Genomic DNA, 16,455 nt, shown 5'->3' on the forward strand with positions numbered 1-16,455 from the left:
CATATACAAAAATTGGTACACACATGTAACACACCAATACCTACAAAAAAGTATCTTGGTACGAAATCCGGATCCCAACAGGAAGTCGGTTATTTTGAATTTTCCCTTCAAAATTGGTGTTGTTTTTGCCATTTTCAGGGGTTGTACTTTAACGAGCTTCTCCTAAAGATTTATTCAGATCAACACCAAACTTGGTCAGTGTAATCTAAAGCCCTTTGCGATAATAAATTGCGAAGGATTTGAGGTTTCGTTAAAGGGCGGGTCCATGGCGGCCTGACAAATTTCGATGTTTCGCCATGAAAAAGGAAGTTGCTGTAACTCAGACATACAATGTCCAATCTGCCCCAAACTTCACATGTTGGATAAGACTCTTGACCTGAACAGATCTACATGCCAATATTCAGTTATAGTCATAGCGCCACCTATTGGCAACAGGAAGTTACATATTTTACACTGCGACAAACTACTCCTAGAAATTTTATGACATCATGTCTTTTTTGTGGTCAGTCTAATCTAAAGACCTGTGTGATGTTTAGTTGTGAAGATCTTGAGTTTTGGTTAAAAGGTGTGTCCATGGCGCCGTGATGAAGTTCGATGTCTCGCTATGGGAATAAAAGATGTTATAACTCAGGCATAAAATGTCCGATCTTGCCCAAACTTCACTTGTGTGATAAGGGTCCTGGACTAAACAGATCTGAAGGCCAATATTCCATTGAGTGTGGCAAAATGGCTCGATAGCGCCACTTATACACTTTCAACGGAGTGCGTATACACTTTAAACGGAGTGTGCCTCGAGCTATGTTTCACGTACATGTACAAAAATCGATACACACATGTAACACACCAATATCTACGAAAAAGTCTCTTGGTACGAAATCCGAATCCCAACAGGAAGTCAGTTATTTAGAATTTTCTCTGCAAAATTAGTGTTGTTTTGGCCATTTTCAGGGGTTGTACTTTAACGAACTCCTCCTAGAGATTTATTCAGATCAACACCACACTTGGTCAGTGTAATCTAAAGGCCTTTGCGAAGTTAAATTGCGACGATCTTGAGGTTTTGTTAAAGGGCGTGTCCATGGCGGCCTGACAAATTTGGATGTTTCGCCATGAAAAAGGAAGTTGCTGTAACTCAGACATACAATGTCCAATCTGCACCAAACTTCACATGTTAGATAAGAGTTCTGCCCTTAACAGATCTACATGCCTATATTCAGTTATAGTCATAGCACCACCTGCTGGCAACAGGAAGTGTCATATTTTACGCTGAGACAAACTACTCCTAGAGATTTTTTGACATTAATGTATTTTTATTGTTTTCAGTCTAATCTAAAGGCCTGTCCAATGTTTAATTGTGGTAATCTTTAGTTTTTGTTAAAGAGCGTGTCCATGACGCCATGACAAAATTTGATGTCTCGCCAGAGCAAGAGAAGTTGTTGTAACTCAGGCATAAAATATTTGATCTTCCCCAAACTTCACATGTTCGATAAGAGTCCTGGCCTGAACACATTTGAAGACCGATATTCCATAATAATGATAGCGCCACCTGCTGGCAACAGGAAGATTGGAACAGTGTATATGGAATATACTTTGATATATTCCACTTATATTTATGACTTTAAATGCATATTTCTCACCGTTCACCTTTTTACTAATGCCACTCGTTGGCGGGGAGCCCGGGTGCGAGGGCCCGTTCATCGCTGCTTGCAGCTTTAATTTAATTTGTAATTATGCAACAATTCTATCTCCATGCACCTAGCCCTAATATCAGTTATTAAAATGATCAATATTCCTCCATCACTAATCTTTATGTTTATATAATATCACTGTACTATAAACACGGTTCCATCTCTCAGAAGCTGCTTGTCACTGCAGAAGAGTATTTGATGAATCAAGCTGCTAAAGGAGTGTTTTCTGCTTCCTCCTGATCACTTCTGAAGCAGAACAGCAGCGGAGAGCAATGAGGAGACGAGGAGAGAGATCACATGACATCAGCCAATCAAAACAGAGCGCACTTATCATAAACCCAGCGTTTCTGACACTAATATTCATCTTTTCAACTTCAGTCACTGTTTGAGCAAAAACACCTCGACATTCTGAAATCAAGATACATTTACTGAAGAAGAAAAATCACTTCAGATAGAAAGACCTGTTTTCTGAAGAAAGAAGATTCTGCTAATGGCAAGAAAAATAATAGTTTTCCCTTTGAATTATTAATATTATTTTTCTTAACTCATTGGCAGCATTTTTTTTCTTACTTTGAGCAAAAAATTCACAAACTCGATACATTTTTCCGAAAACGATTTAAAATCTGAAATAATTTTTCTTCTCAAGTAAATTGATCTTGATTCAGGAATTTTTAGATATTTGTTCTAGAAATCAAGACAAAAATCCTAAGAAAATCATTTTTTTCAGTGAAGTAAACTGAGCACTTCTGAAGTTCTGTGTTTGTTATTCAGAACAAATTCAAGCAGCAGTAAATCTCAAGACTGTGTGCGTGTGCTTATGTTTTACTGTACGCTACACAGCACTGCATCAGATTTAGACCGTATTTCACTGTATTCTTGACATAAAATCAAGAAAAGCTGGTTTACTTCACATCAGATCATTAAAAGTGTCACCTGTTCAGTGCATGGATTTATATTCTGAATGAATCAAAGTGAAACATCAATCAAGGTGTTTCAGAACGGCAGAATTCACACAAATCTCTGCATTAATTCAAGAAATCAACAGATAAATGAGTAAATGAGAAGAAGGAGCAGGTTTGTTGTGGATCTGAAGCCGTGTCTCTGACATTGTTGAGCAGCGCTCGAGCACTAAACTACTGATGAACTTTTCCTGAAACACACAGAAGAATCTTCTCCAGCAGCGTGTTCACGAGAGAGAAGCTCTTCATTCCTCTCCTTCACAATCATTAAGATCATCAGTGGTGTCCTGCACATCATTGTTTTGAGCTGACTGTGAGATCTGATGCTCTAGAGCTGGATTTGTGTTTATTATAGTCTTCAGATCCTGATCTGATATATTCACCTTATTTTCCATGGCAACAACGGTGCCGCCATTGCGCTCGTTTTGTCATCTTACTTCCGGCTGAGGGACCGGATGTAACGTACCTAAGCTAGTGGCTGGCTAGATAACAGAACGCAGAACGAACAGAAGTATGATATATGCTCAGTTAGGGGCTGCATAACAATTGTATTAAAAAATAATTGCACCAACGATGTAGCGAACACATTGTGACGCGGTCGGAGTGCTGTGGTGCACTTTACAATTTACACCCACCACCTAAAGAAGAGAAGCACCTGAGGAAATGGATGAAGGCGCTAAATTTGAAGCGCCCACCCAAGCGCTCTTATGTGTGTTCGTACCATTTCATGGACGGGAAGGCGACTGACGAACACTTTTACCCCGAGAAATGGCTCGACTACGATGTCCCGTTAAAGAGGTCACGCCGGGGATGGAAAGGTTATCAGATTCGGGTAAGCTAACCTTAACTAGCTATGTGTTTGCTCGCCTAACGTTAGATTTATGAAGTCCGTTCTATGAATACATTTATGATCAGGAACAGGCAGTTAACAAAGTACAACGAATGTTCCATGATGACCATTGTCCACCCATTTATTTAATATTTAGGGTAGTACAAGATATTATAGTACATTACAATAGCTCACTTTATTCCTGCTACAGAGATTGCAGGTGATAGCAGGCCAGCTAGCCTCATTTCTCATTCAGATACTGACCTACGTTTGAACACTACAGTTAATAGTGTGTATACTGTTTTTTCTCTAATGCATCTCTCTCTCACACACACACACACAGTTCTAAGTTCGGGTCACATAATATATTAATTTTCATGATATATTGTAAGTTCTAATGTAAAAATGTTGAATTATTTCCACAGATGTATCGATGACCGCCAGTGATGCAGTGGACAGCTGTGAGGGTGATCAGATCCACATGCCCCTGATCTTGCTGAAAGTCACCAGAAGTTACCTGCTGTGATAGTTATTTTTTATGAACCTTTACAAAGTCACCAAAAGTTACCTGCTGTAATAGTTATTATGAACCTTTACAGTGTCACCTGACATTACCTGCTGTAAATAGTTTTTATTTATTTATCTTAATTTGATCTTTTTTTCATCTTTAATCTCTGATTTGAAGGAATAACTCATGTCAAGTTTGCAAGTTAATTCCATCTTGGTTTATTACATATGGAAATTAAATGTTGAAATTTTATAGGATGGTCAGTAGAAGGTGTCTCTTGCTTCCTGAAAACAACAAACACTGATCAATACATCACAAATGATTTTATACAACTTATATTAAATGATCCATGTTCTAAAAAACAAATCACAGTCTGTCTCTTGTTTAACACAACTGATTTAAAACAACTTATTTGATATAGTTCTTCACCCACACCCTCTACACCCCACCCCAATTACCTAATATCCTATCCTTAACCTAATTATTCTCATTCCTGCTTATTTACAAAGCTGCAACTATCTTGTTGAAAGCAGCAGGTAGCCTGTCTGAAACTCATCTGACACGAGGAAGCATACACTTAAAATAAAAGGTTTGTAGTCTAGCTACAGTCTTGGCACAGAATTGCTGATTGTGCGGCACATGTAACTTGCTGTGATGGAACCCAGATGAGCAGCTTACAGGCCCTCAGCCCTGTACAGAACATGGCAAACCTAAAATACATTTCAAAGATTTCACAGTTGTCTTATTTCAGAATCATTCATTATTATTACACTTGACGTTTACCTTATTCATTGATTAGACTTGACGTACACCAACCAAATCTTACCTTTACCTTACCTTTTGCATATACACCGCAGAATTAAGAGGCAAGCTGATTTTCTGATCATATTTTTTTTGTAAAATTTACCAATTCCAAACCAATCTTAACTATTAATTTTGCATTTAATCTTTTATAAGTGATATATAATCTTTTTTTGGCTTGTTTTATCTGTAAAATAAAATCTGCCTAATAATTATGCATACCTGGATATAAGGCGTTTTTCACTTCCAAGTTCCAGCCTCCTCCTTTTCTAATGTGTAATTGATAAACGTTCACTTACCTTACTCCACTGTGGAATTAAGTTATTAGACAAAATACTTAGTCTGATGATGGTCATCAAACACGTTATTATACTTTTAAACATTTATAACTTCGTGTATATTAACATCACACACACACACAAAACTAACCAGCACCACGCTGAGAGGTTAGACTGCTCGACTGGCTGGTTGCACGTTCAATTTTAAAAAGACGAAAAAACCCTCGCTGTGTAACAGTACACGACCAACTGTCTCACTATGTAAATACTGGTAAGCCTCGGTACATTTTTTTTTTAAAATCATTTTTCCTTGCTGCTCCATCAACTCCTCCTGACAGGGCAGTTAAATATATAGGTTAACTCTGGCCACTTCTTCATATCGTCTAACATTACCCACGTTAACAGCGACGATGGATGGGACAATTTGAGACCATTTGATCGTCGTAAGACGTTTTCATCGTGCTCCCAATTTATAAAATAACGTTCTTTGTAATTTCTCCACAGTTATAGCAAACTATAAACAATCGTACAACTACTAAACTAGTAACCGGACGTGCCGTATCGGTTTAGCGGAAGTCGGATGACAAAATGCGGAAATGCGAAGTATTAAAAGTGGGCGGGGCGGAATAAGGTGAATAGACCGGGTTTTATTTCTGTGTTTGGACACTAATGTTGTGAATCAGAGCTTGTTCTGTAGTCCTTCACAGAAATACTATTTTATGGCATACTGCGTCTCTCTTTAAATGTATAATAATGTAAAATAGTGTCTAGTGTTGTCCAGTAAAGAGTCAGACACTTCAAGCACAAGTGAAATGTCTGAAGGTCAGCTTTACTGATCAATGTGTGGAGCGTCTCTTTGCTGCAGCTGCTGCTGATTTAATGAACCAGTTTCTCATGTGATGGGGTTGTTTTTACCCGCGCCGCTAACACAGGCTTTACTCTAATATCTACTGGATTAAAAACACCTGTCCTGACTCCTTTAAGATTCTGTTATTCAGGAGAAAATCTCTCATTCAGGAACATTTATTGTAAAGGAGTCAGATTCATTATTAAATATGATAGTTTAGTTGATGATGAAACACTCACACAGCTTTTTTGCAGTTGATCACAGCTGGTATCAGTCTTCTTCTCCCCACAACTGATGTGTTGTATTTCTGGAGGTTCAGTTCATCCAGAGGCTCCTCTGACATCTGAAGCATGTAGGAGATTGTTGAGCAGTGAGCAGGAGAGAGTTTCTCTGAGTGTTTGTCTGATTTCACAAACTCCTGAATCTCTCTGAACAGAGTCTGATCTTTCACTTCCAGCAGACAGAGGAACAGATTGATGGACTGATCAGCTGAGAGATCATCTTCCTCTTTGATCTCATCTTTAATGTCCTGTGTGGTTCTGCTGATGGTCTCTGAGCTGTTCTCTGTGTGTTTCAGTAGATCCTGTAAGAGTCTCTGATTGGACTCCAGTGAGACGCCCAGCAGGAACCGCAGGAACAGATCCAGACGTCCATTCTCACTCTTCAGAGTTTTATCTACTGCTGATGTTAGTAGATCATACAGAGAGACTTTAACAGATCTATATAATCTGAATTCACGCAGTGTTTTCTTGTCCTTTGTTAAGTAGCAGTAAAACAGATAGAAAGCAGCGAGAAACTCCTGAACGCTCAGATGAATGAAGCTGTAGACTTTCCTCTGATGAATCACAGATTCCTGCTTAAAGATCTCAGTGCAAATCCCAGAATACACTGAGGCGTCAGTGACGTCTATGCTGCTCTCAATCAGGTCCTCCTCATAGAACATCACATTGCCCTTCATCAGCTGTTTGAAAGCCACTTCAGCAAGTTTCACAATCACTTCTCTGTTGGACGGCAGGAGTTTCTCTGGATCTCTCTCTTCATACTTCTGCTTCCTCATGTTGATCTGAATCAGCAGGAAGTGGATGTACATTTCAGTCAGAGTTTGAGGGATTTCTGCTCTCAGATCTTCTTCCAGGAGCTTCTGAAGCACAGTGGATGAGATCCAGCAGAAGACGGGGATGTGGCACATGATGTGGAGGCTTCTTGCTCTTCTGATGTGTGAGATGATTCTGCTGGCTTGATGCTCATCACTGATTCTCTTCCTGAAATATTCCTCCTTCTGAGGCTCAGTGAATCCCTGAATCTCTGTCAGACGGTGGATGTATTCGGAGGGGATCTGATTGGCTGCTGCTGGTCTGGAGGTGATCCAGATGAGAGCAGAGGGAAGCAGCTCTCCTTTCATCAGCTTTGACATCAACACAGCCACTGATGAAGTCTCAGTCACATCACAAACTTTCTGAGCGTCTGAAAACATCAGTGTGATTCTGCTTTCATCCAGACCATCAAAGATGAACACAACTTTACACTCCTCATAAATCTGTGAGTCCAGATCTTGAAGTTCAGGATGAAAGTCCAGCAGAAGTCTGTGAAGACTGTACTGATGATCTCGGATCAAGTTCAGCTCTCGAAATGGAAGCACAAACATGAAATCTACATCCTGATTGGCTTTTCCCTCGGCCCAGTCCAGAATGAACTTCTGCACAGAGACGGTTTTTCCGATTCCAGCGATGCCTTTAGTAAGAACAGTCTTGATCTGCTCTTTCTCCTCAGATCCTGCTTCAGCGGAGGCTTTAAAGATGTCATTGCAGTAGATTGGAGCGTCTTGTGAGGGTTGTGTTCTGGCTGTTTTCTCCATCTGTAAAACCTCATGTTCTTCATTCACTCCTTCTCTCTCTCCCTCTATGATGTAGAGCTGTGTGTAGATGCTGTTCAGGAGGCTTTCATTCTCCTGGAGTTTCAGTCCCTCACATAATCTCTCATACTTGTTCTTCATGCTGGTTTTGTGCTGCTCTTTGACTCTCTGTAGTTCATCATTCACTGCTTGATCATGTTTATTCAGAGACGCTGTAACGCTCGTGTTGTTCAGACAGAAGACAGAGGAGACTCCTCCAGAGACGCTTCGCTCTCCATCTGCTCTGCTGAAATATCACAAGAACAACTGATTAAACATGTCTCAAAATAAAGGATGTGTAAATTAACATCTAAACCGATAGAGATTTCAGTCTTGTATTTTCAGTATAAATTCAGTTTGTTGATCTGTTTAACTCTTTGTGAAATAAAATCCTAACTCATCTCTCTGTCAGGACTCGACAGTGTGAGCATTTTACTCTGATCTGCAGCAAACACTAGATGTGTGTGAACAGTGAAGTGTGTTCAGGAGCACAAGAGCCAATAAAACAAGCTCCTGCAGCTCCTCACAGAGTCTTCAACACCTTACACTGCAGAACAAACATCTTCATTATTATTCTTTACTCTCTTAAATGTGGAGAATCACGATACAGTTTAAAGTGATCATTAAACTTCAGAAGTCTGTTGTGATGAAATAAATCTGATCGCTGCACATTCAGAGTAAAACCGTGGCACTGTTGCTCTTCTACAGACTTGTGTTTCACAGCAGTTCACAATCAGTGACTAGAGCACATTTATTCAAGATGATCGCTTGTGATTGACAGCTGATGAATTATTACAGTCTGTACTTTATGCTGTGGTTATTGTAACATGTTAGATGGCTGTAAGATGCATATTTTATCTCCCTCATCTTTCTGAAGGAGCAGCCAGCGATAGACAAGCAGAGATTTCAAAATATGAGTCTGCTGTATTTCTGTTTGTTTATAATTAAAAGTTCCACATCATGGATAAAGTTTTTTTTCTTTTTTTTCTTAGTTAATTTTGGTATTTTTGGTTGCCCACTGTGTTTAAAGTAGGACTATGAATAATAACGGTTTCACACATACTCCGTCTGCAGTGCGTGTGTGTCTCGTAACGGCCTATAAATAATAACAATTATTAAATAAGTTGAATGCAGAAATATCAGGGTTTCCCCTACATTTATGTAAGGGGGGCGCCCCGCCCTCCTAACGGCTCGCCCCACCCCCCTTGAAGGTCAAGTAAATTTTATTAGATTTTCTTTATAGCGCCAGATTACAATTTATTTTATTAAACAAACCAAATAGCCCTTAACCGCTCACAGGGAACTGAAGATGGCAACACTCGCTCTACTGTGAGTAGAAGCTCCTGTTTCACACATACTCCGTCTGCAGTGTGTATGTGGAGCAGAAGCAGCACGGACTCATTGTGCTTTCACACAGGACGCGTTTGCAGTCCGCTACTTCAGCATTGTGACTCTCTTATCACAGTACAGTAACAATCTTTCATAGACATAGTTTAAACTCAATAAATATAAACAATACATTATTCATGCATTGGACTCGTAGATTTGTATAATAAGCTGCTCAATCAAGCGGTAAAACATTAAAACACAACAATTAACCAACTTTTCTTGTTAGGATGTTGCAAATGTTGAAAATTAAAACACCACTGACAAAAAAAGCAGAAAAAAATAGTTTATTACAAGCAATCCCACTGGGATCTTATTGAACTTTGTTTTCTGCCTCCATAAAAGTGCATATATGATGTTTTCATTGTTTATCTAAAAGGTGCTCTTTTTCTTGTTTTAAACCTAGCCAAAAACCCATGTGTTGAGTGTGAAACACAGTAGGCTTTAATTAGTAGATGTTTATTGTGAAACGACTGCATTTCTGTGTCAATCCATGTAAATTTTTACCGCAAACAATGCAGCACAGCAAAAATAGACTCGGTAAGTAAACGATGGCTGCACTGCTGCAAACGCACCGCTCCTGGAGTGCACTGACGGACCGCAACCGCGTGAATGCTGGAATCCGTTAACATGGGTGAGTAAAAAATACGCAACGCATACGCACTGCAGACGGAGTAAGTGTGACTCCTGATTTCGCACACGCATTACGGTTCTGAGGACGTTTCGTGGCATCTTCCGCACGGTGCCAACTCACACCTGAAGCGGATCAGAAGCGCAGCGGTAAGATTCGCGAGACTGCGTGATTTGTGTCTAACACTGCAGTCTAGGGTCCAATGTAGTTTTTCTTGGTTTTTGTGTGTTCTAACATAGTCTAACATAGTCTAAATGTTAATGTTTTGTCCAGTTTCATTCAGTTTATTCCACTCCTAAAACTCCTTCAATTAAAACTCCACAACAACCTTTTTTTATATTTGTCCTTGTAAAAAAAGGTGTTGTCATATAATAATGTGAGGTTTTCTTAGCTTTGAGGATGAACATCTTGTCATCTATTTCTGGCCTCCTAGCATGAATATATAGTAATGTGAAATACGACTGGGAGTCTGCACAAGGTGTTTATTTTGAAATGTACATGATTTCTTTACTTTTATTTTGCTAAACATAAATGTTACCATAGTAAACATGGTAAATGCAACCAGGAGAGATCAGACGTCAGCTTCTTATTCTCCATCACAATTGTGTATTTATTTAACATATTTTATCTTTCATAAGTCTCGTCTCGAGAATTTCGCTCAACGTGGCCTATCATAGAAATATAATAAATTTTTGTTCGGGAGCTTTTATAAAAATAGAGATATTATCATTCATTCTAAATATGATGTACAGGCTACTGTGACTACAAATAAACAGAAACCGACTCGACTGAATAAGCAGGCTACTTTCACAAGCTTTAAAAATAAATAAAATATAAATAAGTATCTATGTGCGATTAATTTTGAGTCCTGATAAATTAATTCATTATGATCAATGTATAACTTATTCTATAGTTAAAACATAGATTGTTTTTGTTTTTGAATATATAACAAAGCATGCAAACAAACGGCAGCTTTTATCATGTTCCTGTGTGATCGAACATGTTCCAGTAATTTCTTTCTTAGTTTTCTGATAACTTCTCTTTGTTGGTGAAATGATGGTGTTTTGTTACGTTGTTCCTGAGAGGCGTGTAAAGGGTGTGTTTTAGTGACGAGCAGCGTACTTCAGGCCCTGACTGTGGAAACCCTGCGCTATTCTAGCCTCAGTGCTACTGGCCCGAGACTATGACCCGAGCCTGGCCCATTTTAAGCCCTGGCTCGCACTGACCCCAGAGTGGAAAATTCGGCTCATGACTCCTTTAAGTGTTTGGGTCTGTGCCAATTTTCCCCAACCAACCCCCCCCCTTGTAAGCCTTTTGTATTCTAAGAAATGTAATTTTTTTTTTTTTTTGTAAATGTCTAGCTGTATCCTGTAATTAAAGAAAAACAAATTATTAGATATATTCATGACATTTCATAAATATATTTAATCACATTTTCATTGAGCTCGTGTGCTCATTGTGTCGAGTGTCTGTGTGTATCGAGTGTGTTTCTGACTCCCATAAAGCAGTTCAATCATCACCACATGATTATCCTCACCTGGGGTCAGAGGTCACTGCTTCATCACTGAGTTTAGGAGGATCAATCATGGATCCGTCACTCTTCAGAGACACACAGCTGTGATCAGGAGATGAAGATCTCTGACTGCAGATCCTGAGAAAACACACAGAAATATCACACTCTTTTGCTGTAAACAGTGATGATGACAGAAAGTGAGAATCTGCAGCATCAGTCAGATGTGACGCCAAAACACATTTACATCATGATCATCTGATCCGGACGCCTTCTCCACATGTGTGAATGGTTTGCCAGCAGAAGACAGTTTGTCTTCCACTAATAAACAAACTCTTAGCAATGCTGTGAGGTTTTCTGACCCGCACTCTCAGTCATACAGGGGTCAAGCATCCAAACAAATAGTTCAAACTACATTTATCTTGAGGAAAAACCCAGTGTCTGTACGAAAGTAAAGCTCTACAAGACTATTATAAAGCAGCCAAACAACTATAAACTGATTCTGAGCTGCACTTCTGGGTAAGTGTGTTATTAACTGTTCTTCATGATAAAACACTAGAACTATATGGAGTCAATTTAATGCTGTATATATTAGGGCTGCACGATGTGTTGTTTAAGCATCGATATCGCAATGTACAAATCCACGATAGTCACATCGCAGGATCTGCGATGTAGGCCGTCGTAGTTGATCCGTTATTCATTAACTGTATGGGCCAAAGAGCGCGCGTGAGAGAGAGAGAGAGAGAGAGAGCGCGAGCGCGCGGCCGGCGACACACTAGATGCGTGGAGCAAGCGTCTCAGCTCAGTAGCGTGTCCGTTTTTAATTCGGCTCCCATGTTAACTGGTTAGAGCTTGCAGACTGCCTGCGTGAGACGCGCGTCTCAGGTGCGGCTCAAGACGCGCGGAAAACACGTGCATGCTAGAAATAGAGCCGACGCCTATTTATATTGCACCTGTCACCGGCCTGAGAGAAAGAGCGCGCGCGCAAAGCGAGCCCCGGCCGCACGCTCAATGTCTTCAAACAACACGAGCACTGTCTTGCTCTCTCTCCCTCGCGCATATTAATCAATTGACACGATGGTGTCGATGTTTAAATCATTTAAAATGAGAATGTAAGTGTGCTCACCCCATTTCTGTTTGTAACAATTTTTTTTTATTTCATATCGCAATATATATCGCAGAAAAATAAAATATCGCAATGTACATTTTTCCCAATATCGTGCAGCCCTAGTATATATACACAAAAAAATTACATTTTGGAAGCGAAAATTTAAGTATTGAGGAATATAAATTTGCTTTTAACGCTTCTGTGCACTGGCGTCCTCCACAAGTTAAGAGATTTTAAACAAACACTTGCAGTTAACCAAATGAAACAATACACCCTTTAATGCTATAAAAGTTTGCACATCGAGAGAAATAAACAGCAGATGTTCATGGTAACAACTTCTTTAACTTGAGCAAACGCTGCTAATACACATACATTTGTTAATAAAGTAAATAAAATGAAAGCATGAATGTTTTAATGCTATTGAATAAAAAGAAACGATCCACTCGAAAGTCTCGCTCATCATGACAGGACCTGGGTCAGTGAGCTGCGTCTCGGGCCGATGACGTCACTTCCAGGGAGTCATGTTGTACACGCCCCCGTCCCTTGACTCCGCCCCCACGTCAAAACAGTGCCACAAAGAGAGACGTGCAGAAAAGTGAAGCGCAAAGGGAAAATGGTATCAAGCTCAAACTTGACTGACACGCAAAATAAAAACAGCGTTGCAGATAAATTAATAGATATTGCCATGGAAAATACGTATTGAAAAATCATTGCTTTCGTGCTGTTTCATTTAGATTTTGCAATTCTTAATTTTTGTTTGCAAAAAGCACATTTATTTTCCTCAGTACTTAAATTTTCGTTTGCAAAACGTACATTTTTTTGCGTTTATATATGCCGTTAAATTGGCTCCATAGAACTACTGCTACTACTGTCTAGTCTATGGACATGTTTCAGGTTTAAATATCACTATTCGCTTGTTAAGTCTGACGTCACGTAGCAGCGCTTCCGTGTCCAAACGCTCCATCAGTTACCATGAGAAAACAACAAAAAGGTGTTAATATAAACTCAAAATGTGATAGAATACTAGCTAAAAAGTTATAATCTTAACCTTTAACTCCATACCGAAGTCCCAGATAGCCAAACAATGAAAATATAAATATAAAAAAATATATATAAAAATGATTTGTGTTTGGGACGCTGTGAGCACGGAGACTGTAGTGTATACCGTAAGTCTGAAAGCATTTAGCTTAAATTATTAATATGAATAAACGGTGCTCATAAACGGCTGCTGCGGTCATATTTTCAAGTGAAGTGAGTTGAGGCTTGGACCCGGAAACAGCGCTTCTTACGTCATCACTTAACAACAGAATATGCCATAACTGTACGGCTAATACACTATTTCCTCTATGAACTTCATATGTGAATATTATGTAGATCTATTGTTTACATCAAATTCATGTTTTATTCATCAGTGCAGTCTGTCTCTTTAATGCTTGAAATCATAAACCACTGTTTCGATTCAAAGTGTCTTTGATGACGGTGCTCTGTAAAAATGAAAATCATGTTTTGTTGCATTTTCTGAAAAACAAAAGGCACAAAACATTTGTTCATTATTTTATGGGTTTTTTCTTCCACTTGTTTCAGTTTTTCTGCCTCAATGCACTCCAGTGCTGTAAACGTAACGCCTCTTGTTCAGTCTGTCGAATCTAATACTGGATCATCTCTCACCTGAGGTCAGAGGTCACTCAATAATCTCTCACCTGTTAATTCCACTCCTAAAACTCCTTCAATTAAAATCCACAACACCTTTTTTTATATATATTTGTCCTTGTAAAAATGGTGTTGTCATAATAATGTGAGGTTTTCTTAACTTTGAGGATGAAGATCTTGTCATCTATTTCTGGCCACCTAGCATGAATAAATATTAATGTGAAATACGATTGAGAGTCTGCACAAGGTGTTTATTTTGAAATGTACATGATTTCTTTACTTTTATTTTGTATTTGCTGTGCGGTTTGGACGAGTGTGCATCAAAAATAGACTATGCGCCCATTTAAAAAGTGCCGCGGCGCGTCTGGTGTAAACACGAGCATTGACCAGAGTGACCGCGATCAGCTCCGGTAGCTGTAACACAACACTGTTTGATCCCTGATTTCCACTGCACACATCTGTGGTAAGTGCTGCACATCCTGGCCCTGACAAGCGTCAAAAGTCCAGTCATCACCGGATGACAAGTTTAGACCCAGCTAAATTGTGAAAGGGACTTCTCAACCATGAACAGTGTAATATAAACTTTTCACAATAGGATTTGCTGCTTTTAGCGATATGTTTAGCTATCACATTTAACAGTTAATGCATTTGCAGATCAAGACAAACATCTGCAAAAGGCTGCAAGGAGACAATCTTGCAGCACACATGAGGATCACAATAAATGGACCAGACGTTTCTGACTTTCCATATCAAGAGGCTCTGGGAATGTTCTTCCAGAAGCCCAGAAAGTTACAGTGCAGTAACAAAAGCTGCACACTTTGTGGATAAATTGCATGTTTAGTTTAATGAACAGTTCAAATAATTGTTCAGTCAATACATTCACAGCTGCCATTAAAAGAAACAAATGAACACCACGACTCCTTTAAGTGTTTGGGTCTGTGTCAATTACCCCCCCCAGGGTGCGTGATTTCACATAGAGCAGCTGTTACTACACAGAGCCGCTATTAACTGAGAAGATGCGCCAAAAAACGCTGAAAATGAAGTGGATTTGCGCATCTTCTCTATTAACAACGGCTCTGTGTAGTAACAGCTGCTCTATGTGAAATCACGCACCTGATGGAATTAACCGCTGATTAGAGAACCGGCTTTACTGACGAGATGCACATAACGATCGGCTGATCGTGATCGGAGCACACCTAAGTATGTATGACTCCCATAAAGCAGTTCAATCATCACCACACGATTATCCTCACCTGGGGTCAGAGGTCACTGCTTCATCACTGAGTTTAGGAGGATCAATCATGGATCCGTCACTCTTCAGAGACACATAGCTGTGATCAGGAGATGAAGATCTCTGACTGCAGATCCTGAGAAAACACACCGAAATATCACACTCTTTTGCTGTAAACAGTGATGAAGACAGAAAGTGAGAATCTGCAGCATCAGTCAGATGTGACGCCAAAACACATTTACATCATGATCATCTGATCCGGACGCCTTCTCCACATGTGTGAATGGTTTGCCAGCAGAAGACGGTTGTCTTCCACTAATAAACAAACTCTTAGCAATGCTGTGAGGTTTTCTGACCCGCACTCTCAGTCATACAGGGGTCAAGCATCCAAACAAATAGTTCAAACTACATTTATCTTGAGGGAAAACCCAGTGTCTGTACGAAAGAAAAGCTCAAGGCTTTCAGATCTCTACATAGTCATATAACAAAGTATTTTACAATCACGTCCAGCACACTGAATACTGATATTTGCCCAATGATATTTGTCTATTACAAACTGAAGTACAGTCTAGTGACAAGAACACTTACCGCAGCTCTACAATGCCGCGTTTCCACCGAAATTACCCAGAACATTTGTACCAGGAACTTTTTTTCCCCCCAGACCTGTTGCTTTCTGCTTTTCCACCGCGTTGTATTGTACCGGGAAGATTAGCCAAATAGTCTGGTGATGTAGGTCTGTGCGGGTGCGCGCTTTTCTCCATACGAAGTACGCTGATTTTGGACATGCATTCTCGGTAGTTTAGACTTTGTGCATTTGACTCGGCAGTGTGATGTCCACGACGACGCAAGTCCAGTAAATCTGCAAACAGCAGCGTACTTGATAACTTCAGTCAGCTGACCGTGGCTACTGCAATTTTCCTCTCTGTATATTTACAATTAAACGAAAAATGATATTAAATACCACTGGCTCCTTTCATTTTCATTTAAACATAATAACAGCTGCAGAAATTTACTTAGTTCAAGGATGTGTGTATATATACAGCCATTACAATGAAACGAAATATTACATAAATTTGCCTTTTTTATTTTCATTTTAACAAATAGATAAATTGAATACAGACCAAATATAACCTGTTAGATT

General features: G+C 39.5%; 1 protein-coding gene across 1 annotated transcript in view; it reads right to left on the bottom strand.

Moving 5' to 3' along the window:
- Positions 1-5,374: 5,374 nt before the first annotated feature.
- LOC113109183 (NLR family CARD domain-containing protein 3-like) overlaps positions 5,375-16,455 on the bottom strand; it is a 28,576-nt gene continuing 17,495 nt past the window's right edge. Inside the window, exons 5-7 of the mRNA XM_026272830.1 lie at positions 15,337-15,450; positions 11,353-11,466; positions 5,375-8,045 (exon numbers count right to left, since the gene is read on the bottom strand). Coding sequence (XP_026128615.1) covers positions 6,143-8,045; positions 11,353-11,466; positions 15,337-15,450 — 2,131 coding nt within the window. The 3' untranslated portion in view covers positions 5,375-6,142. The remainder of the gene's footprint in view (positions 8,046-11,352; positions 11,467-15,336; positions 15,451-16,455) is intronic.

This window comes from Carassius auratus, chromosome 9, assembly GCF_003368295.1.
Source record: "Carassius auratus strain Wakin chromosome 9, ASM336829v1, whole genome shotgun sequence".
NCBI lineage: Eukaryota > Metazoa > Chordata > Actinopteri > Cypriniformes > Cyprinidae > Carassius > Carassius auratus.